Consider the following 23,271-nt stretch of genomic DNA (forward strand, 5'->3'; position numbering starts at 1 on the left):
TAAGTATGGATATGATAAGTATGGATATGATAAGTATGGATATGATACGAAATGGATATGATACGAAATGGATATGATACGAAATGGATATGATACGAAATGGATATGATACGAAATGGATATAATAAGTATGGATGTGATCGAAATGGATATGATACGAAATGGATATGATACGAAATGGATATGATACGAAATGGATATGATACGAAATGGATATGATACGAAATGGATGTGTTAAGTATGGATAAGAAACCTCTCTGCCAGGAAACTGACAGACACGGAAAAAGCCATTCTCGCCCGAGGACTGAACTACAACACCCGCCACTTCCTCTGGAAGCTCATTCCACACACGAACCACTCTCTATGTTAGAAAATTGCCTCTCATGTCTTTTTTTTAATATCTTTCTCACCTTAAAAATACGCCCCTTAGTCTTGAAATCCCCCACCCTAAGGAAAAGACACAGGCCACTCAACTCATCCGTAGCCCTCAATTTTATAAACCTCAATAAGGTCACCCCTCAATCTCCTACACTCTAGTGAAAAATGTCCCAGCCTTTCCAGTCTCTCCTTATAACTCAAACCCTCCATTCCTGGCAACATCCTGGTAAATATCTTCTGAACCCTCTCCACCTGAATAATATCCTTCCCATAATAGGGAGACCAGAATTGCACACAGTATTCCAGAAGAGGACTCACCAACGTCCTGTACAGCCTTAACATATCGTACCAACTCCTGTACTTAAAGGTCTAAGCAATGAAGGCAAGCATGCTACATGCCTTGTTAAACAAGAGATGTCAAACAGAGGCCACATCTGTGTTCTCTGCTGAACATAAGAGTGATCCTGTGACTATATTTCGAAGAAGAGCATGGTTACGATAATGGTATCCCCCGCAGCTTGGCCGCTGTTTATCACATTGACACTTGAAAGAACAGAATTTGAGCAGTACTGTAGAAAGAGACATCTGATTGGAGTTTTACATCATGTACCCTTAAGGACGGAACACAAGAAAACCATGGAGAGTATATCCCCCAGCTGTTCGCAATAGACAGTGTACTAGCCAAGCTCAAACGGCCTCAGACTGCGAAACATAATGTCTAATGCTAGGGACAGCAAGAACTGCAGATGCTGGAGACAGAGATAACACAGTGTGGAGCTGGATGAACACAGCAGGCCAGGCAGCATCAGAGGAGCAGGAAAGCTGACCTTTCAGGTCGGGACCCTAATGCTAGATTTTATTCTGTGAATGGTGAGCACTTGCTCAATAATCTTATGTGCTTAGAATTACACTTGACAACTAACTTAAGATTATCAGTCATGCTCGCACTGTGGCTCACTCAACATATTCTAGAAGTTACATATAGTCACATGAGGGAGCCTGTTCTCTGCCAATAAATGCGTCCAGGTGTTGCACCTTTGTTGAATTCAACCAATGTTTTGGGAGGGAGGGCAGGCAGTTTGATTGCAGTAGATCAGGCATGAACCAGTAAAGGAACTTGGGAGAAAAAGCCAGTGTAGAATGAGATAACAAGGTGTAGAGCTGGATGAACACAGCAGGCCAAGCAGCATCAGAGGAGCAGGAAAGCTGACGTTTCGGGTCTGGACCCTTCTTCAGAAATGGGGGAGGGGAAGGGGGCTCTGAAATAAATAGAGAGAGGGGGGTGTGGTTAAAGAAGGTGGATATTGGAGCAGATAGGTGGGAGAGAAGACCGACAGATCAAGGATGCTCCACTATTCACCTTCTATCACCGCCTCCCCCTCTCTATTTATTTCAGAGCCCCCTTCCCCTCCCCCATTTCTGAAGAAGGGTCCAGACCCAAAACGTCAGCTTTCCTGCTCCTCTGATGCTGCCTGGCCTGTTGTGTTTCTGTAGCTCCATACTGTGTTATTTCTGACTCCAGCATCGGCAGTTCCTATCTCTCAGTGTAGAATGATGGGCTTTTCACTCCAAGTTCATGCTGCTCCTCATGTGGCATCAGAGGTTGCACTTTGTGTTAAACACAGAAAGTGTTGGTGAAACTCAACAGGTCTGGCAGTATCTGTACAGATGGAAACAGAGTTAACGTTTTCTTTTATGATTGCTATATTCTGAAGAACAGTCATATTGGACTCGAAATGTTAACTCTGTCTCTCTCTGCATAGATGCATTCTCTGGGCTTGTTTCAGATTCCCAGCATTCATGGTATTTTGCATTTGTTGTAGTGTGTCTCAAGTTGGACCTCAGCCTGTTGGTGCGTTCGGGCTAGGGAGAACTTTTCTTGTGGTAGTTTATCGAGCACACGTTTCCCAACTTACCCTTTTACTCTCACACTGTCATTCCATCAATTAACCCCAGTCAACAGCTTAACCCTTGCTGTCCTGACAGTGTGATCCTCTGCTGATCTGCAGGGAGTGGGAGAAGCCTTTTCAGTAGCAGAATGAGCATGTCCTGTTATGTACCACTTACTGCCATCAGATCCAAGTGACCTTTAACCACAGGAGAGGCTTCAGGGGCTAACCAGAGAGGGATGATTTTGTAACGGGTAGAGGCCAGAAGATGTAGCTTCGACTGAACGCGGGGAATTACAAAGCAGAATGTCATTCAGCTGAGCCAGGAATCAGTATGAGGAGGGGGTGGAGTGGGGTCAGTATGACGGGTGGTCAGGGGGTATGTAATAGGAAAAAGTAGGGATGTGTGAGAGAAATGGTCGGGGGAGGGTGTGTAAGGAACTGATGACTGTTGTGTGTTTGAGGTGAGGGAGGGGACATCGCTGAACCTTCTGTCACTGGGGATTGTGGTAAGATTAGTTGAAAACTACGTGAGCATATAAAATATCAACACTTTTCACAAATTATTTGAGGAAAGTCCATTTTATATTAATTGATGTATCGTTACATGTTGATCCATAACATGCAGATCCCTTTTATATATGTTAAGATATTTTTCAGCAATACTCATGTTCTGTACTATCAAACGACTAATTCTGGATAAATGGAGTGCTACTGAGCTGATTTATTTATTCCGAAGAAGACTCACACCAGGCTTGAAACGTTAACTCTAACACTCTTTCCACTGATGCTGTCAGACCTGCAGAGTTTCTCCAATAATTCCTGTGTTTCATTCAGATTTATAGGTGTCCTGTTTTACTTGATGTTGGGGGACATGTTCATTGTCAAATGTTAAAATGGGACCAGGTCAGGAAATGGTTTGCAAAGCGCTGGTGTAACCCTTTGAGAAAGGGCTGCATCGATCAAATGAATGTTGTTTGAAAGTATAGTCAGGGTCCTGGAACTAAGTGGAATCTTTTGTCCCTGAACCCAGGTATTAACATGGACAGCGCAGTATAAGGCAGCTGCTTCGGCTGATGTTACTGCCATGAAAAAGCTCTCAGAATGGTTGCTCAACAATTTACCGAATAATGAACAGGAGGCGGTGATAGTCCATGGTGACCTCCGGATTGAGAACTTCATATTTCACCCCACTGAGGTGACTCATTTCTCTCTTTTATTCATTCATGGGGTGTGGGGTGTGGGGTGTCACTGGAGCAAAGCAGCCATTTATTCCCCATCACCTGAACTGAATGGTTTGATAGACTTTTCAGAGCACATTTTAGAGTCATTGAGTCATACCCACGGAGTCATACAGCATGAAAACAGACCCTTCGGTCCCATCCCAGTCCACATCGACCACGTTCCCGAACTAAACTAGTCCCAGCTGCCTGCGTTTGGCCCTTATCCATCCTATTCATGAACTTATCCAAATGTCTTTTAAATGTTGTAACTGTACCCACATCCACCACTTCCTCTGGCTGTCTATTCCATACACAAACCACTCTCTGTGTAAAAAAAAAAAAGTTGTGCCCAGTGTCTTTTTAAAATCTCTCTCCTCTCACCTTTAAATTTGCCCCCTGGTTTTGAACTCCCCCACACTTGGAAAAAGACCCTTGTCATTCACCTTATCTATGCGTCTCATGATTTTACAAACCTGCTCTAGACTGGAGTCACATATAGGCTAGATCAAGTAACCACAGCAGATTTCCTTTGCTAAAAGTCCTTAGTGAACCACATAGGTTTTAGTAACAATCCATAATAATATCATGGCCACCATCAACCAAGACTAACCTTTGATTTCAAATTTTACAAACTGAGTTTAAATTCAATACAGTTGCTGTGGTGGGATTTGAACCTACCTCAAAAGCATTAGTGTTTGGGTTTTGAAGTGGAGGAAAATAGATTTGGGATTTCAGTTATGTGAAGGTGACCTTTTTTAACACAGGTCAGAAGGTCATCTTGACCAGTGAATTAAAGACAGCTTTTCCAAATAAGCTAAATGAATCAACCAGCTACCTGGAAGTTAATTGCTGAAGTTTTTTTTTAATCTGTTCGGAGTTGTTATGAGGGTCCTTTTGTGGCATAGAGGTAAAGTCCCTACCTCTGGACTGGGAGGTATTCAAGTCCTTCCTGCTCCAGAGGTGTATAATAACATGTCTGAACAGGTTGATTAGAAAAAAATAGAAGGTCTGGAGAAATAAAATGATCAGGGTTGTTCTGATTCATCTCCGGAGCAGGTAGGAATTGAACCCGGTCCTCCTCGCTCAGAGGTAGTTAATTGCTGAATAAACAATAATTTACTCGGAAACAGATGAATTGAGGGCTTGTAGACGGTTGTGTTCAGATGAGGAGAGGGCAGTTTTGGAGTTTGTAGAGGTCACCAGACTGTCAGAATTGGAAACAGTTTTAAACTGCTTTAGCAGTCCAAGGACAAAAGCTAAAATGAGTAATTTGAGGAAGAAATTAGCAAGTTCATTGGGTCTGTAAAGGATTTTGGAAGGAAAAGGGTTGAGTGTTTCTTTTTGCTGTTTATGTTACGATATTTATACGTTTTTGTGTGTGAGTGTGTATGTGTGTGTGTAGATATGGCTTTTTTTTTTGTGGAATGGACTTGTGTTGTTTTGTGCCAAGTACATTAGCAGCCTCAAGCGAGCATGTTCAATGACTGTTCGCCAAAGTAATCAAACTGCAAAGATAAAACTTATGGTCTATCAAGCCAGGTTTAACTCTGAGACCTGTCTTAATCAGAATTACCATCAACTGGGATCTGAACACTAGTCTAGTGACATTCCCAATGCACCATCTCCTCCTACTTTATCAGGTTTGCATGTTTTGGAGTACCTCATAGTCCGACAGTACTCCCAGAGCATAGCTGTCAGTTAATGGTGATTTGTTGGAGCTACACCTGGAGGGTTGTGTGTAGATTTGTCTCCTTACTTAAGGAAGGACATATTTCCCCTGGAGTGAGCCCAAGAAAGGTTCAGCAAACTGATTTGTTGGGATGATGAGATTGACTGATGAAGTGCAATTCAGTAGACCAGTCATGTATTGGCTGCAATTTAGAATAATGAGGGATGATCTAATTGATAAATATACATTGCTGGAGGGGTTTGACAGGGTAGCCTCTGAAAAATGGTTGGGGAACACGGCTCCCCATTTCAGAAAAAGAAGATGATCATTTAGGACTGGCAGAAGGAGAACTTTCTTCACGCAAAGGGTTGTGGATCCTTGTAATTTTCTGGCCCAGAGGATAAGGGGTGCTCAGTCTTTGATTATGTTCAAGGCAGGGGTTGATAGATTTTTTTTTTTGGTACAAAGAGATGTGGGGGTAATGTTAGAATGCAGGGGTGAGGTAGAAGATCATTCATGGTCTTATTGAATAGCGAAGCAGGCCTGGTGGGCTGAATGGCCTTCTCCCATTCCTGTTCCTTATGTTCTTTACAGATTGTCTTCCACATTCCCAAAGGCAGAGAGAGAGATCAGTTTGTTCCTTGTGATTTTGACAATTGCCTTTGTAACACACACAAAAAGGAATGGGGTAGGGCATTCAGATCATTGAGCCTGTCCCACTATTCAATACAACCATGGCTGATCAAACACTTCAAAGCCTTTTGCCCACCCCATCCCCATAACCCTGGATGCCATTGGCAATCAGAAACCCATCAATCTCTGCCTTAATGATACTTAAAGACTAAGCCTCTACAGCAGTCTGGAGTCAAGAATTCCAGAGATGCATAACCCTCAGAGTCAAGTCATGTCGCCGTAGTTTTACCAGACCATAGAGCTGCTCTCTCGCACACAAAAACGTATAAGCATCTTAACATAAACAACATAAAGAAACATTCAACCCTTTTCCCTGCAAAACCCTTTACAGACCCAGTTGATGCTAATACTCATCAGCGAGAGAGATGACTGGTGGTCGTTTAAGCTGAGGGCCACTGTACCTCAGGTGAGGGGAGAAGTTGAGAAGGAGAGTCCTTCATGTAACCTCAGCTGGTGATGGGAATTGAACCCATGCTGTTGGCATCACACCTCTTCGCAAACCAACCATCCAGCCAACTGAGCTAAACAGACCCCAAAACCCTCAGAGTAAAACCCATTCTCCTCATCTTGTATCAAAGTGGTATATAATATGATTCAAATACACACACCATGTATGTGTTTATAGATTCATAGAGTCACACAGCATGGAAACAAAACCTTTGGTCCAACTTGCCCATGCCGACCAAGTCTCTCAAACTGTATGAGTCAAACCTGCCTGCTTTTGGCCCATATCTCTCTAAATCTTTCCTATTCACGTACCTGTCCAAATGTCTTTTATATGCTGTCACTGTCCTCTCATCTGCCACTTCTTCTGGCAGTTCATTCCATATGAAAACCACTCTCTGTGAAAAAGTTGCCTTGTTGTCCCTCTCACTCACTAGGAGTGATGTGTTTAAGCCCCAGGCTCGAGTCGTTGCTCTGTTAGACTGGGAGCTCTCCACCATTGGCAATCCTATTGCTGACCTGGCCTATGCCTGTATGCCTTTCTACTGGCCCAGTGGAATTCCCTTCCCAGGACATAGCAGTGACATTGTCTTTCAGGATGTGGAGGGTAAGTTACTAAAGGTGCAATATGCATTATATTCCAATATTGTCCAACCTAATCAGCTCTGAGCATAGGCCATTTCTTTTTGTGTTGGACCCAGGGGGCAGCCCCACCATCTGCCAGTGTTGAACTCATTGTAAAATGCATTTCAGCACGATATGGGATTGGTTGGAAATGGAGAGCAGAAATGCAGGCAAATGCTCCCCACTCCCTGAATCACCAGCATTGAGGCCAATTATTGCACTTCAACCAATGGAGTCTCTTGGTGTCCCCCCAGGTATTGGTGGGGAGTGGGGAGGGGCTGGGAACATTGGCAGCCAGCACATCAGGATGGTTTTGCGACACACTCTCAAGGGCAGGAATGCGCCACAGAGGCCAGGAGCACCTTTACATCATTAAAGCCCCAAGTGGGGCCAATTGGGATAGTTCACTGACACTGTGACAGTGTTGCAAATAAAGTGGATACAAGACTTTTACTCTCCTTGATAATGCATGGGCACCTCCTCCACATTGTAATGCATTTACATTTCTGAACGATGTTGACGGGATTTTCCTGGGTCAGACCCAGGGAGAGGAAGGGAGAAACACTCGGAGTAACATAATGGCTTGGATACAAAAGGAGGGAAATCCTACTTTTAATCTTTATAAAATCCGGATTAGAGCATAACTGGAGTTTTGTGCTCTGTTCTGTCCATCACACTTCGTATCACATTCCTGGAGATGGTGCAGAGGAGATTCACCAGAATGGTTCTACAGATGAGGGATTTTAGCTACAAGACCAGTTCGGAGAAGGTTAGGTTGTTCTCCTCTACAAATGAGGAAGTACCCATTTAAAATAGGGAGGGGTATATTTCTCTCGGACGGTTGTGAGTCTTGGGAATTCCCTTCCTTAAAAGACAGGGAATGCAGAATCTATAAATATTTTTAAGGCCAAGATTCTTGATTACCAAGGGGTAGGAAGATTATGGGGGGATACGCAGGAATGTAGAGTTGAGGTTATAATCAGATCACCATGTTATTATTGAATGGGAGAGCAGGCTCAAGGGGCCGAGTGGCCTACACTTGCTCTTTGCTCCTGTGTCGTACCAAACAATTACAGTCACGAGTCCAGTCTATTGTCCGGCATTTCAGTGGGGATCCGAAGTGAACTGTTTGCTTCAGGTTTTCCTGCTTTCTTTTACTTTCCAGGAATCCCATCCTGTGGAGAGCTCACCTCTACATACGGCCGCTGCCGAGGTCTGTCTGTTCCTCTGTCCAATTGGAACTTCTTTCTGGCTCTGTCCTTTTTCAAAGTTGCTTCCGTTCTGCAGGTAAAGGTTTTGTTCTGTGCTAAAGGCTGGAGTCACTCCTTTAGGATGTGGAAAGGATTGGGGAATATTGGCTGCCTGGAAGCAATGCTTTTCATTTACTAAAGCAGGGCCCCTGCTGCTAATAGGCTTGGACGGTTTAACATGCTGCAGGATCCTGATAGCCCACTGTTGGTGCTTACCTGTGGATTTCCGCTGTACTCTTACACACTGACCACGGGGGGGGGGGAGTTTCAGTGTCCAAACGAGGCAATTTCACCATGACTTGGATGACAATCTGGTAAATAATGGCCCCTTTTATGAATGAATCAGGATATGCTCCTGAGATAATAGAGAGCTACTTCAGTTCAGTGAGGTGTTTTTTTAAAGGGCTGGTTTTCTGCAGAAGGGGAGAGGGAGCAAACTGGAGTTTGCATTGGATTGTGAAATGCAAATAAACAATTGTGTAAGACAGACTGAGTTCTGCTTCAGTAAATAGATGACTAGCAAATGACACTGGGTCACCTTGCCCTGTGCTCCCTCTCTGGTTAGGAGACTATATTGATGCTAGTTGGTTGTCATCAGAACTAGCCTGAGTTGGACAATTGTGCAATATAATCCAGGGTGTACCTCTCTTTAGAGCCTCCCCTGTCCTGCACAGTTAAGATTCACTCCATCTAGCCCCAAAGTGACAGGTAAGGGGAGAGTTCATCTACACCAGAGAGGGAGGTCACGGCCCAGCGGTATTATCGCTGGACTGCTAATCCAGAAATTCAGCTCATGTGCTACAGGCCATAGTTTGAAGACCAGAATAGCAGATGGTGAAATTTGAATTCAATACAATCTGGAAGATGATGCCATTGCCAGAAAAAAACCCATCTGGTTCAATAATGTCCCTTAGGGAAGGAGACTGCCATCCTTACCTGGTCTGGCCAAGTATGATTCCAGACCTACAGCAATGTGATTGACTCTTAACTGCCTTCTGGGCAATTAGGGATGTGCAATAAATGCTGCCTAACCAGTGACATCCACATCCCATGGATGAATTAAAAACACATCAAGTTGGAGTCTAATGTGTTAATACAAAGCCTACTCCAGCCCAGTACCATCTGAGGTGACAATCAATGATTCCAATTGATTCTATTTCAATATGGCAAGAATGGTTGCAAGGATGAGGAACTTCAGTAATGAAGGTAGATTGGAGAAGTTTATCAATCTTTATCAAAATTTATCAATCTCTTCCTTGAATATATTCAGTGACCCAGTCCCCATAGTCTTCTGATGTAGAGAATTCCACTCTCTGAGTGAAGAAATCTTTCCTCCTCTCAATCCAAAATGGTTTGCCCCATATCCTGTGACCACCAGTTCTAGACTCCCCAATCAGTAGAAACATCCTCTCTGTATCTGCTGTGTCTAGCCGGGTTACATTTAATTTTCAATCAGATCCCCACCCCGTCATTCTTCTAAACTTCAGTGAATATGGGCCCAATTGAAGCAACCTCTCCTCACAGGACAGTCCTGGCAATCTTGGTATCAGCCTAGTGAACCTCTGCTGCATTCACTCTGTGGTAAATATATCCTCTCTTAAGTAGGGAGACAAAAACTGTGGACAATATTCCAGATGTTGTTTCATCAAAGCCCTATGTAACTATAGTAACACATCCCTACTTCTGAACTCAAACCTCTTCATATGTATGTAGGAACAGGTAAGGACAGCAGATTTCCTTCCTTAAAGAGCATCAGTGAACCAGATGGGTTTTTACAACAATGATGATAGCTTTGGGGTCTCTATGACTGAGACTAGCTTCACATTCCAGCTTGACTATTTAATTGAATTCAGATTTCACCAGCTGCTGTGTGCAACTCAGTCCTATGTTCCTGTCTAACCTTCCGGGTGAATTGAGGTTATGGTCAGGAAAAAGAAGGAAGCATATGTCAGGTATAGACAGCAGGGATCAAGTGAATCCCTAGAAGAGTATAAAGGCAGTAGAGTATACCTAAGAGGGAAATCAGGAGGGCAAAAAGGGAACATGAGATAGCTTTGGCAAATAGGGTTAAGGAGAATCCAAAGGGATTCTACAAATACATTAAGGACAAAAGAGTAACTAGGGAGAGAATAGGGCCCTTAAAGATCAGCAAGGCCACCTAAGTGTGGAACCACAGGAGATGGGGGAGATACTAAATGAGTGTTTTGCATCAGTGTTTACTGTGGAGAAGGATATGGAAGGTAGAGAACATTGAGAAATAAATAAGAACATCTTGAAAAATGTCCAAATTGCAGAGGAGGATGTGCTAAACGTCTTAAAATGCATAAAGTTGGAACAATCCCCAGGACCTGATCAGGTGTTCCCTAGAACTCTGTGGAAAGTGAGGGAAGAGATTGCTGGGCCCCTTGCTGAGATATTTGTATCGTTGATAGCCACAGGTGAGGTGCCAGAAGACTGGAGGTTGGCTAATGTGGTACGACTATTTAAGAAAAGTGGTAAGGAAAAGCCAGGGAACTATAGATCGGTGAACCCAACCGGTGGTGGGCAAGTTGTTGGAGGGAATCCTGAGGGACAGGATTTGACGTGTGTATGGGAAATTGTGTCTCACTAACTTGATTGAGTTTTTGAAGAAGTAACAAAGAGGATTGAAGAGGGCAGAGCAGTGGATGTGATCTATATGGACTTCAGTAAGGCATTCAACAAGGTTCCTCATGGTAGACTGGTTAGCAAGGTTAGATCACATGGAATACTGGGAGAACTAGCCATTTGGATACAGAACTGGCTCAAAGGTAGGAGACAGAAGGTGGTGATGGAGGTTTGCTTTTCAGACTGGAGGCTTGTGACCAGCGATATGCCACAAGGATCGGTGCTGGGTCCACTGCTTTTTGTCATTCATATAAATGATTTGGCTGTGAACATAGGAGGTATTGTTAGTAAGTTTGCAGGTGACACTAAAATTGGAGGTGTAGGGACAGTGAAAAAGGTTACCTCAGAGTAAAACAGGATCTTGATCAGATGGGCCAATGGGCTGAGGAGTGGCAGATGGAGTTTAATTTAGATAAATGTGAGGTGCTGCATTTTGGAAAGGCACATCAGGGCAAGACTTATGCACTTAATGGTAAGGTCCTGGGGAGTGTTGCTGAACAAAGAAACCTTGGAGTGCAGGTTCATAGTTCCTTGAAAGTGGAGTCACAGGTAGACAGGATGGTGAAGGTGGTGTTTGGTACGCTTGCTTTTATTGCTCAGTGCATTGAGTATAGGAGTTGGGAGGTCATGTCACCACTGTACAGGACATTGGTTTGGCCACTTTTGGGGTATTGCATACAATTCTTGTCTCCTTGTAGGAAGGATTTTCTGAAACTTGAAAGAGTTCAGAAAAGATTTATGAGAATGTTGCTAGGGTTGGAGGGTTTGATCTATAGGGAGAGGTTGAATAGGCTAGGGCTATTTTCCCTGGAGCATCAGACGCTGAGGGGTGACCTTATAGCGATTTATAAAATCATAAAGGGCATGGATAGGGTAAATAGACAAGGTCTTTTACCTAGGGTAGGGGAGTCCAAAATCAGAGGGCATAGGTTTAAGGTGAGAGGGGAAAGATTTACAAGGGACCTAAGGGTGGTGTGTGTATGGTATGAGCTGCCAGAGGAAATGGTGGAGGCTGGTACAATTACAACATTTAAAAGGCATCTGGATGGGTATATGGATAGGAAGGGTTTAGAGGGAAATACGCCAAATCCTGGCAAATGGCACTCGATTTATCCAGGATATCTGGTCAGCACAGATAAATTGGACCGAAGGGTCCGTTTCTGTGCTGTACATCTCTATGATTATCCCAGGGACATTACCTCTACATCACCATGCTCAATGCAATTTATAAAAGCATATTTTTCTAAAATCTGCAGGAATACAAATCCTGCAAACTGTCGCTGTAACAACGGTGTCTTTATTTCTGCAGGACGTGTACGCTCGATCATTGCTAGGAAACGCCAGCGCTGAGAATGCGCACATTTATGGTGAGAGTGTCAAACCTCTGGCTGAAACTGGGCCGCAAGCCTGCCATTGGTAATAGCACTGTTAGAGGACGGGCACACATCGCTCTGTACAGCCTTAGCAATGTCAAGCTGTACACACAGTGTTAACTCCAGCTTGCTTTTCATTTTTTCCTTTCTTGTGGGGTTAACATTTCACTGTCAGGTTTCGCTGTTGACTCGCTTCTGGAAGCATGAGTTCACCTTTTATTTCCTCTCAGACCCAACAAGACTTTGGTTCCTCAGTTTGACGCTTATTCATGTGTGCATGCGAGATGTACACATCAAAAAAAATGGTTTAAAGCTGAATCTGAAGAAAGGTTTTATACCATTTTTATAGAAAACAAACTTCCAATTGACTATTCCTGCAGAGAATCATTTCCAAGCAAAAGGTTACACATTTACTCACCCCTACCTGTACCTGACTGTGTTTGCATAGTTGACATTCCAATTTAGTACTCGTGACTGTGTTATTCAATCACATTGCTCCATGTTCACATCCCGAACGGTTAGTATGTACTTTGTAGTTTCCAGTAAAACCTACACTGTCTTTCCTTCTCGGTCCTTCCTATTGTTTGTACTGACTGTCTAATTTCTGTCGTCCCTGTCTGTTTTGGATTTGCACTGAGGTCTGGTCTGCAATGACTGATCACAGCCAGCTTGGGCTGATTCACGTCAAATCTTATATTTGATTTGCATTCCCTTGGTCCTGTTGGAGCTCTTACTAATTCCCGAGGGCAGGCTGTGCATGTTGCAACTTCGGCATGTTTGCAATAAATTGGCAGAACGTGGAAGGTGTGTTTTGAAAATCAGAAACGTAAAGTGAAATTGAGAGGTTTTTAACTCACGGCAGCGAGTCCTGCTCAGTATGAGTTGCAGGCCATCCGAATCAGTGTGACAGTATGGATGCCACATCCCTGACTCTCACTTGCCGTGTACGTGACTCCCTCCTACAAGTGTGGGGATCTGCTGGATGCAAGTCTAAATTTTTCCAATCGTTCCCCAACACAATGAAGGGAGCAGCTGGGAGACCCAACCCCCAACCCTGCCATAGATTCCATTGTCTTTGTTTTTGCCTTTTTCACCGATGCTGTCTTTTTCACCTTCGCTGTCTCTCTTCCAATTAGATAATATAAACTCGGCTGTCCCTCGATGATGTTAAGTGTCATTCTGATAACGCTGGCAATTGGTTACGCTTCACCTTCACAGTGGGTGGTTTCTCTTCCAGGTGAGACTGATCTTGTCTTTACTCCAGAGTCCACGCACACCAGTTGTTTGTCAGTTGGAGATGATGGATAGGGATCATGAACTGAAGGCTGGGTGCCTACTATCGTGACCTTGCCATTGTGCCCTGACCAAATGTCAAGTGAAGCAGCGCCAATTAGAGGCAGAGTCTTGCTGGTGGGGGGGAGTGAGGGTCACATCAGATAGCGGGAGAGTTGGGGAGAACTGCTCAGACACTTTTAAGAGGAGGTCCATCAGCTGTCGTTGGCAAACCCCCAGGTCACCAGTGAGCCTTCCCTTGCGATTAAGAGCGCAGGTCACTCGCAGTTAGACCTGCCAGCCACCCAGAGGCTAGCCGTTCTCGCACTCGACAGCGCCATGGCACAGATATGGCTGCCGCTGGAAGTGCCATCAGATTTCAGGAGGCCCGTGGTGCCACATGAGTGATTTGTGGGGATGGAAGAGGTGGTAAGGAGGTACAGCTCATGGCTCTCAGTGCACACACATCACCCTGTTTCCAGCCCTTTGAACAGGCAGAGGTTTTACTTGATTGAGGGGAAGTTAGACCATTCCTTGCAGTGTTGCGAATTACCAAGACCTTCCAATTTCCAAACTCTCCACCAGTGAGAAATTAAGATTCCCCTCTAGGAACTAAGGGGTTGGACTATCCCAAAGTCTGCCTTGATGGTATGCTGGGTAATGGATAAATACACTGGATCAGCTGGGGAGTGGTTTAGGGAGCTGGAAAACAATAAAGGGTAGATTTTAGGAAATTTATTTTTGAAGCAAAGCTTCACCAAGGATCTCATCTCTTGTGATTTGAGTGAGGTCACTGTCATGTTAATGATAATGGTCTCCTAATTTCTCATCTGATTGACTAACTCATTTAAAACAGTGAAACACATTGTAAGTCATGAAGCAGACGTTACAGTAAACCAGCTGATTTCTGTTTGAGTGCAACTGGCAAACACAAAGCAGACTAACTGGTAGGCACAGGATTGTACACATAAAGCATGTTGAGCCCTTTAAAGGCAATGTACCTGTGCAGCTGTCAGCTGATCTCGCAAGATATTCCTTTCATTAGATTATTTGGAAGCAAATTTTCGATAGAATTAATGAGATTCCGTAAATGAATCTAGAATAAAGAGGACTATAGGATACAAAGGCAAAGGAGTGAAGATAAAGCTTAATACAGTGGAGTTTTGAATGCGTTTCTGGGCACCAGACTTTTGGAAAGATATGAGGCCATTAAAAATGAGGCAGAAGATCTCGATGAGAATTGTTGCAGAAATGAGGAGCTTCAGTTACTGTGGGTTAACTGGAAAATCAGGGGCTGTTCTGCTTGGAGAGGAGAAGGTGAATGGGTGATTTAATCAAGGTGCTCAAAATCATGAGGGGTCTGGACAGAGGAGGTAGTGAGAAACACTTTCAGAAACACTGGCAGAAGGATTGAGAACGAGAAGGCATTGATCGGCAAAACGAAGCAATGGAGACATGAGGAGAGACCTTTTTTTCAAAAAAAAAACAGCGAGCGGTTCGGAACGCACTGCCTAAATGTGTGGAGGCTTTTAAATCATGGCTTTTAAAAGAAAATGAACACATTACCTGAAGGTGAAAACATTTCCAGGGCCACCGGGAAACAGGTGAGGGAGTGGGACTTGGTGAGCTGCACTTGTAGAGAGTTAGGACGGACACGATGGGTGAATGGCCTTACTCAGTTTTGTACCCATTCTGCGATTCAATTCCGCAGATTAGGGAGACCCACATTTTGAATCCTGAAATGATCATCAGCAAATTTTTTTTTTTTATTGTCGTGTACGTTATTTTTCCTTCAATGATTACTGTAACTCTGTTAAGAATTATAGTGGTTTATTTTATTCGTATTTCATCACAGTCTGGTCTCTGTCACCATGATGATTTGTCAATAAACCAAACCTTTAATCTATCCATTATTTATAAATTTTGATACATGGATTTTATTGACTCATAGAGTAACACAGCACAGAAAGAGGCTCTTTGGCCTAACTCGTTTGAAGGCTGATTGGTAAAGATATTCACTTATAATGTAATCCTAAAGGTTTCTCGGGACCTTCCCACTCTGAATGAAACACTCAAGTTTGGGAATCACAGTGGCGCTGCCGAGTGAACTTTGGAGGGACTGCTCTGTCAGAGCCCAGACTGTAAACCTCAAAGCTGTGACCTCAAGTCTGACTGTTGTTGAGTGGATGGTAATCCTGTAATCCTTTCTGATTTAGGAAAATGGAATCACTGAAGGCAGATTTTCCCCGGACAAGAATCATGTTCCAGCCGTCAGTCCTGGGTGAGAGTGTCCTTCAGCAGCTGAGAGAGTTCAGTAGACGGCACCTGTACCCAGCAGAGCAGGTATGGGATGTTAGCTCCTGCATGGTGAACCATTGACAAAACTCAGCTACCAAACCCTGAGACAAAAACAGAAGTTTCTGGAAAAGCTCAGCAGGTCTGGCAGCATCTGTGAAGGAAAGAAATCAGAGTTAACGTTTCGGGTCCGGTGACCTTTCCTCAGAACTCACAACAGAAGGGTCACACGATGCAAAACATTGACGTTGATTTTTTTTTTCTTCACAGATGCTGCCAGACCTGCTGAGCTTTTCCAGCAACTTCTGTTTTTGTTCCTGATTTACAGCATCCGCAGTTCTTTCGGCTTTTACCAAACCCTGAGGGTCCACTTGCATTATCAACGTCAGCCGCAGTTATCAGGGAATCCTTGAATGGTTACCTCCCAGGAGGCCATTTGGCCCATTGTATCTGGCTATCTCCCAGCAAAAGAAACGTTTCTTGTGCCACTCCTCTATCCCTTCACCTGCAGAGACTTTAACTTCAGATAATAACCTGATATCCTTTCAGAATTGAGTTATGCAGTCTGCTGCTGTATCTTAGGTCCTTGCCATTCAATCTGCCTCCCCTCCATTCTCAGGCAGTGCAATCCAGATCCTAAAGACCAGCTGGATTTAATCCTTGTTTTTTCTGCAATGCATCTTGTAGATAGTACACTCTGCTGCTACTGAGCGTTGGTGGTGGAGGGAGTGGATGCTTGTGGATTGATGCCAATCAATCAGGCTGCTTTGTCCTGGATGGTGTCAAGCTTCTTGAGTGTTTTTGGGGCTGCACTCATCCAGGCAAGTGCGGAGTATCCCATCACACTCCTGACTTGTGCCATATAGATGGTAGACAGGCTTTGGGGAGTCAGGAAGTGTGTTACTCGCCACAGTATTCCCAGCTTCTGACCTGCTCTTGTAGCCACTTTGTTTATGTAGTGAGTCCAGTTGTGTTTCTAGTCAATGGTAACCCCCAGGATGTTGATAATGGGGGATTCAGTGATGTCAACACCATTGAATGTCAAGGGACGGTGGTTAGATTGTCTCTTATTGTGATGGTCATAGCCTGGCATATGTGTGGCAAGAATATTACTTCCCACTGGTCAGACCAAGCCTCGATATTGTTCCAGATCTTGTTGCAGTTGAACCTGGACTGCTTCAGTATCTGAGGAGTCGCGAATGGTGCTGAACATTGTGCAATCATCGATGAACATCCTCACTTCTGACCTTATGATGGAGGGTAGGTTTTAAGCCTCTTGAGTGTTGTTGGAACTGTGCTCATCCAGGCAAGTGGGGAGTATTCCATCACACTCCTGACTTGGGCCCTATAGATGGTGGACAGGCTTTGAGGAGTCAGGAGGTGAGTTACTCACTGTAGTACTCCTAACCTGTGACCTGCTGTTGAAGCCACTGTGTTTATATGGTGAGCCCAGTTGAGTTTCTTGTCAATGTTGACCATCGGGATGTTGTCCTTGATAGTAACACCATTGAATGTCAAGGGGCAGTGGTTAGATTGTCTCTCATTGGAAGTGGTCATTGCCTGGTATTTGTAAGGCGTGAATGTTACTTTGCAGTTGTCAGTCCAAAGAGCTGCTTGTGCCTGCAAAGCCAGAGGCTGAGGACTCTTGATTTATGTGGTAACCAGCTGTGGACATCTTCCTACATGCACCGGCCTGTCGTCCGCTGATCCTCGTGTTTGGAAAGCCTCAGGTTTGAGGGAATGCAGCTGGAAACCTTTCCCATGTCCTGGACACACAACACGCCAGAGCTCCCACATTGCAGGCATCTTGTACCTTCTCTGTGGCAGATGTGGCTAACAGGGCAGGAGGCAGGGGCACATTGCCCATCTTTCTGCCTCAGGCAGAAGAGGGCAATTAATTCCCACTTAATGGCCTGTCCTGCCCCTGCCCCCCCTTGCTGGGACCTCCCCAGAGGCATGTGCAGGGGCTTAGCCTGGGGGTGGAATATTGAGAAAACCCGTGCTGGGTAGATCGAGGGCAGTTGGCAGGAGTGGGGTGATAGGGGAGGTAAGGGGGGGGGAATGGTGGGAAAAATGACCCTCGTTCAAAGGGCCCTGGAATGGGGAAGGGAGTTACCTGCTGAAAACCACAGCTCTGCCCTTCCAACAGCACCCTGTTCCCCTTTTACCCCTGCGACTCCCCATCCCGTCATCACTCCCCTTCGTCCTGGGGTACACCGAGAATTGGGCACAGCTATCCGCTCCCCCATCCCCTAAGCCCTGTCCTGCCCTGCCTTGCCACGAACAGCTGGCAGTCTATGACTGACCACACTACCTCCCAACGCTCCCCACCACATCCTCGGTGATCCTTCACCCCACTGGAACCCTCCTAGCATGTCCATTGCCCACGTGGTACCAAGCTTCCCTGATGGAGGTGGCATGGGGTGGGACTGGCAAGTCTTGCTGACCCTTCAGCTGCTGGTCTTGATCCCAGTGTCCCCACAAGTTGTTCTCTTTCTACACACACACACACACACACACCTGAGCACCATCTGTGAGACCTCCTCCAAAACCAGGGAGGTTATTTTTATCCAAGCTTTAACAACGTCCGAAGGAGCAATTTTTGCAGATTGTAGGTTAACTGTACCCAGTGGTGGAAACTTGACTCAGGTTAAACTCTGCCCTCTCCCGAACCTTCCACCTTCTGTTTGTTCTGAGGAAGAGTCACTGGACCCGAAACATTAACTCTGATTTCTTTTCTTCACAGATGCTGCCAGACCTGCTGAGCTTTTCCAGCAGATTCTGTTTTTGTACCTTCTATTTGTGATTGTTCCTTAAGACTCTGATCGAAATTCATGGCTGTTTTACGAAGCTCTCTGGGTCGAGTCTATTTTACAGTTGGTTTCTCTTGAGGAATGAATTAAAAGCTCAAGAAATCCTGTGTAGAATGTGTACAAGCTGCAAGTGGCCACAAGGTGGCAGTCAAAGCACATTCCCCCTCAGACCTTGTGGGTTCGGGATCCTCAGGACAGACAGTGCATTTGTTACACATCACTCACAGAGTCTTAGAAACATAGAAAATAGGAGCTGGAATAGGCCATTCAGCCCTTTGAGCCTGCTCTACCATTTGTTATGATCGTGGCTGATCATCCAACTCAGTCCCCTGTTCCCACTTTCTCCCCATATCCATCGATCCCTTTAGCACTAAGAACTATATTCATTTACTCCTTGAAAACATTCAGTGTTTTGGCCTCAACCGCTTTCTGTGGCAGAGAATTCCACAGGCTCGCCACTCTCTAGGTGAAGACGTTTCTCCGCGTCTCAGTTTTAAAAGACGTGCCCTGCGTTCTTACACCGTGACCCCTGGCTCTGGACCCCCCAGGCATCGGGAAAATCCATCCTGCATCTCCCCTGTCCAGTCCTTTTGGAATTTTATAGGTTTCTATGAGATCACCCTTCATTCTTCTAACCTCCTAATCGAGCCAGTCTGTCTTTATATGTCAGTTCTACCGTCCCAGGAATCTGTTTGCTGAATCTTCACTGCATAGCCTGCATTGCCAATGTTGCTAGGGCAACGTGCACTTTTTTACATGTTGTTGTCTAAAGTGATGGTGGAATCTCTGACATTTATAGAACGCAAAGCAGTACAGCACAGGACCAGGCCCTTCGGCCCACCATGTCTGTGCCAACTATGATGCCATTCTAAACTAACCCCATCAGCCTGCACATGGTCCATACCCTCTACATTCCTTCCATCACAATGGCAGACCCAGAATCTCTTTCATTTTTTGCCTCCTTGCTGTTAGAGTGTGTTAGAGGGAGTTGCAGATTGATAATTGATCGACAAGCTTGACACCATCTAGGACAATGCATTCCGCATGATTGGCGCCACATCTACAGACATCCACTCCCACCACCACCGACGCTCAGTAGCAGCAGTGTGTACTATCTACAAGATGCACTGCAGAAATTCACCAAAGATCTTCACACAGCACCTTCCAAACCCATGACCACTTCTGTCTAGAAGGACCAAGTCAGCCGATACATGGGAATACCACCCCCTGCAAGTTCCCTCTCCAAGTCACTCACCATCCTGACCTGGAAGTATATCGCCGTTCCTTCACAGTTGTGCATCAAAATCCTGGAATTCCCTTCCTCAGGGCATTGTGGTTCAACCCACAGCAAGTGCAATTGTTTAAGGAGGCAGCTCATCACCACCTTCTCAAGGGTAACCAGGGATGGACAATAAATGCTGGGCCCAGCCAATGATGCCCGCTTCCCATGATTGAATAAAAAAAATTTGCCTGTGTTATGATTAAATGGCCATCAAGCCCTGGGGTAAGATTTGAACTTGGCTCAGAGGCCACGGAATGCCCTAAACCTCACAACCTCCTCTGTCTCTAAAGTATCTTTTGTTCAAACCCATTCTCGCTTTCCAGCTCCTCCACTCTCCTCCCCACCCCGACCCCTGCCTCCCATTTCTCTCCTGTCACCAACCGTTGGCTTTTCCCAAGCCACTTCCTAAAACGTACATGTTCCCGATTGGCTTCCAGGCCTCTCCGCGGAAATTAAAAACATGTTTTCGAACTCATTGCTCCAAACTCCATTCCCAAGCGGCTAACTCTCCCCATCTTTTGGGGAACAGTCTGAGGCGAAGTCAGTTTGTTCACAACCTTGGAGTCTTTCCAATCTCTAAATTGTGCCATCATTACAACAATTGTAATGTCATCTGGCTACACACCTAACCCTGTTCATCCTATCCATGCGGGTGTTGCTCCTGACCCTAGCTATCCCAATGCAGTTCTGTCTGGTCTCACACTTTCTGTGCTCAGTACGCTGAGCTAATCCAAACATTTGCTCCCAGGCCTAAACCGCATTGAGTCCTGTTCCTGAACTGAGCAGCACGCTTAGCAACCGACATTGGATCCTGGGAAAAAAATGTTTGATTTTAAACTTTGGCTTTCAAGTCACCTGTTATCTCTGCCATCTCCAATTCAGGATGGGCAATGAATGCTGACCACGGGCAGCAAAGCCCACATCCCATATGAAGAATAAAGACTCTGCCACATGGTGTTTCTAGCAGTGCAGGACCCCTCAGTACCGGGGATGAGCCAAATGCTTTGGGCTGAAGTGAGACTTGAACCGGTAACCTCCTGACTCTCCCAGCCATTCCTGTGCGTTCCTGTGTGTTATGAAGCTTGGTGGGTACTCTGTGTCGTGGCTGGTCATTCTACATTCTGGTATTTCTATCATTCACACAGTGCTGTTTATTTTTATCCAGGACATCGCAACGTACTATGCTGCAAATGTGCAATCAATCCTCAGGTGGAAGAAACCTCCCATTATAGAGGCATTGAAGGTAAGTTTGAAGTGAATTTTTGCTCTTTATAATTGTCATTATGATCCCCATGGAGCAGGAAAGGTTTGTTACAATTGTGACATTTATAGAATTATTATGGTTTTGTTTTGTTTCATGGTGCCTGGGGACAATGGCTGAAGTTTCTGTACCTCTTGTTGTGTAGATTCAGTCTCCTGGGACGATCCAGTTGATGGTGTTACTGGACAAGTCAGATCCCTGAAAGCAAATCTAACTTGACAGACCATAAGTTTGTTTTGTGGTTGGTTACTGTGATGGTTAGTTACTGAAACACTGTCACACAAAGCTGCTTTAATCACAGAATTAGGGGGTTGATGGCAACGCCTCAGTGGTGTTATCGCTAGACTATTAATCCAAAAAGCCGGATAATGTTCTGGGGACCCAGGTTTGAATCCCACCATGGCAGATGGTGGAATTTGAATTCAATAAAAATCTGGAATTAAGAATGTAATGATGACCATGAATCGATTGTCGGAAAACTCATCTGGAAGGCCCTTTTGGGAAGGTAATTGCCATCTGGTCTACATGTGACTCCAGACCCACAGTAACATGATTGACTTTTAACTGCCCTCTGGATAATTAGGGATGGGCAATGAGTGCTGGCCTTGCCCTCATCCTGTGAATGCATTTAAAGTAAAAAGCTTACTACTCGGAAGGAGGAAAAACAAAGCTCTGTTAGAAACACAAATAGCAAACCAAAGTTTTAACCTGTTCCCCAACACTGTTGTTTACCTTGACACCAAAGTTTTACTTGGACTGACTCCTCCCAGTTTCTTTTCCTTGGACTATGGCTATGTTTTACAATTCCTTTCTGAGTTTGCTAGCATGAGATGTTCACAATTCCAGTCACCAAATTTTTCTGACATCTAATGACTTGTGATTTCTATCCAGTGTTTCCTGCTTTGGAAGTTACACACATCAAACCATTTCAGAGAGGTTGACTGGTCACCCTGAACTGAAAGCTTGGTTCTTCCTGTTGGGTGAAGCTAGATTATCCTGTAAGGAGAGCCCCTTCTGAGATGTAATCCTGGTTCTTCTGATCTGGGACTTTGAGCCGTATGTTCTGAAATCAAAACAAGCTCTTGGTCTGTGTAAACTCCTCAGTTTAAATACTTTTTATTCATTATCAATACAGAGGTTCTCCCAGGCACTTGGCTACAGTCATAGGATTTATGCAATTAAAAGTAGGGCCTTAGGTAGTATTATAGAGCAGAGAGACCTAGGGGTTCAGGTACATAATTCTTTGAAGTTTGTGTCACGAATAGACAGGTTAAGCAGGCATTTAGCGCGCTTGCTTTCATTGCTCAGACCTTTGAGTATAGGAGTTGGGACATCAGTAAGGCCTCTTCTGGAGTTTTATGTCCATTTCTGGTTGCCCTGGTATAGGAAGGAGATTATTAAGCTGAAGAGCATTCAGAAAAGATGTTGCCAGGAATACAGGGTCTAAGCTATAAGGAGAGACTGATAAGCTGGGACTTTTTTCACTGAAGCGTGGGAGGTTGAGGGGTGACTTTTTTGAGGCTTACAAAATCATGAGGGGTATAGATAAGGTGAATGGCAGGTGTCTTTTCCTTAGGGTGGGGGATTTCAAGACGAGGAAGCATATTTTTTAAGGTGTGAGGAGAAAGATTTAAAAAACATGAGGGGCAACTGTTTTACACAGAGAATGGTTCATGTGTGGACTGAACTTCCAGAGGAAGTAGTGGATGTAGGTACAGTTACAACGTTTAAAAGACATTAGGATAAGTGCATGAATAGGAAATGTTTGGAGGAACATGGACCAAGTGCAGGCAGGTGGGACTAGTTTAGTTTGGATTATGTTCGGCATGGACTGGTTGGACCGAAGGGTCTGTTTCTATGCTGTATGACTCTGTGGCTCAATGACATGCTTTCTTGGAATTGATGCACTTGAGAAACTGTTTCACATGACTTTCTGACCTGTCTTTTAAAAAAGAACATTCACAACAATGACCCGTATTTGTTTGCCTCTATTTTAATATCAAAATCTCAAAATATAATATGTATAACATACATCTTTCATCACACTTCCAAAGTTTCAGAAAGGTGTTACAATATATATGCTGTAAATTACCCCTTTACATTTTAAAGTGAAAGGCGTGTGTGTGTGTGTGTGTGTGTGTGTGTGTGTGTGTGTGTGT

At 44.6% G+C, this 23,271-nt stretch overlaps 1 protein-coding gene across 1 annotated transcript in view; it reads left to right on the forward strand.

Annotated features, from left to right (window-relative positions):
- Positions 1-23,271, forward strand: part of LOC109912227 (acyl-CoA dehydrogenase family member 11) — a 145,479-nt gene that overhangs the window by 23,400 nt on the left and 98,808 nt on the right. Inside the window, 5 exon segments of the mRNA XM_048609168.1 lie at positions 3,301-3,465; positions 8,086-8,207; positions 13,334-13,426; positions 15,678-15,804; positions 21,017-21,094. Coding sequence (XP_048465125.1) covers positions 3,301-3,465; positions 8,086-8,207; positions 13,334-13,426; positions 15,678-15,804; positions 21,017-21,094 — 585 coding nt within the window.

The sequence above is a fragment of the Rhincodon typus genome, chromosome 2, assembly GCF_021869965.1.
Source record: "Rhincodon typus isolate 14 chromosome 2, sRhiTyp1.1, whole genome shotgun sequence".
NCBI classification, from domain to species: Eukaryota; Metazoa; Chordata; class Chondrichthyes; order Orectolobiformes; family Rhincodontidae; genus Rhincodon; species Rhincodon typus.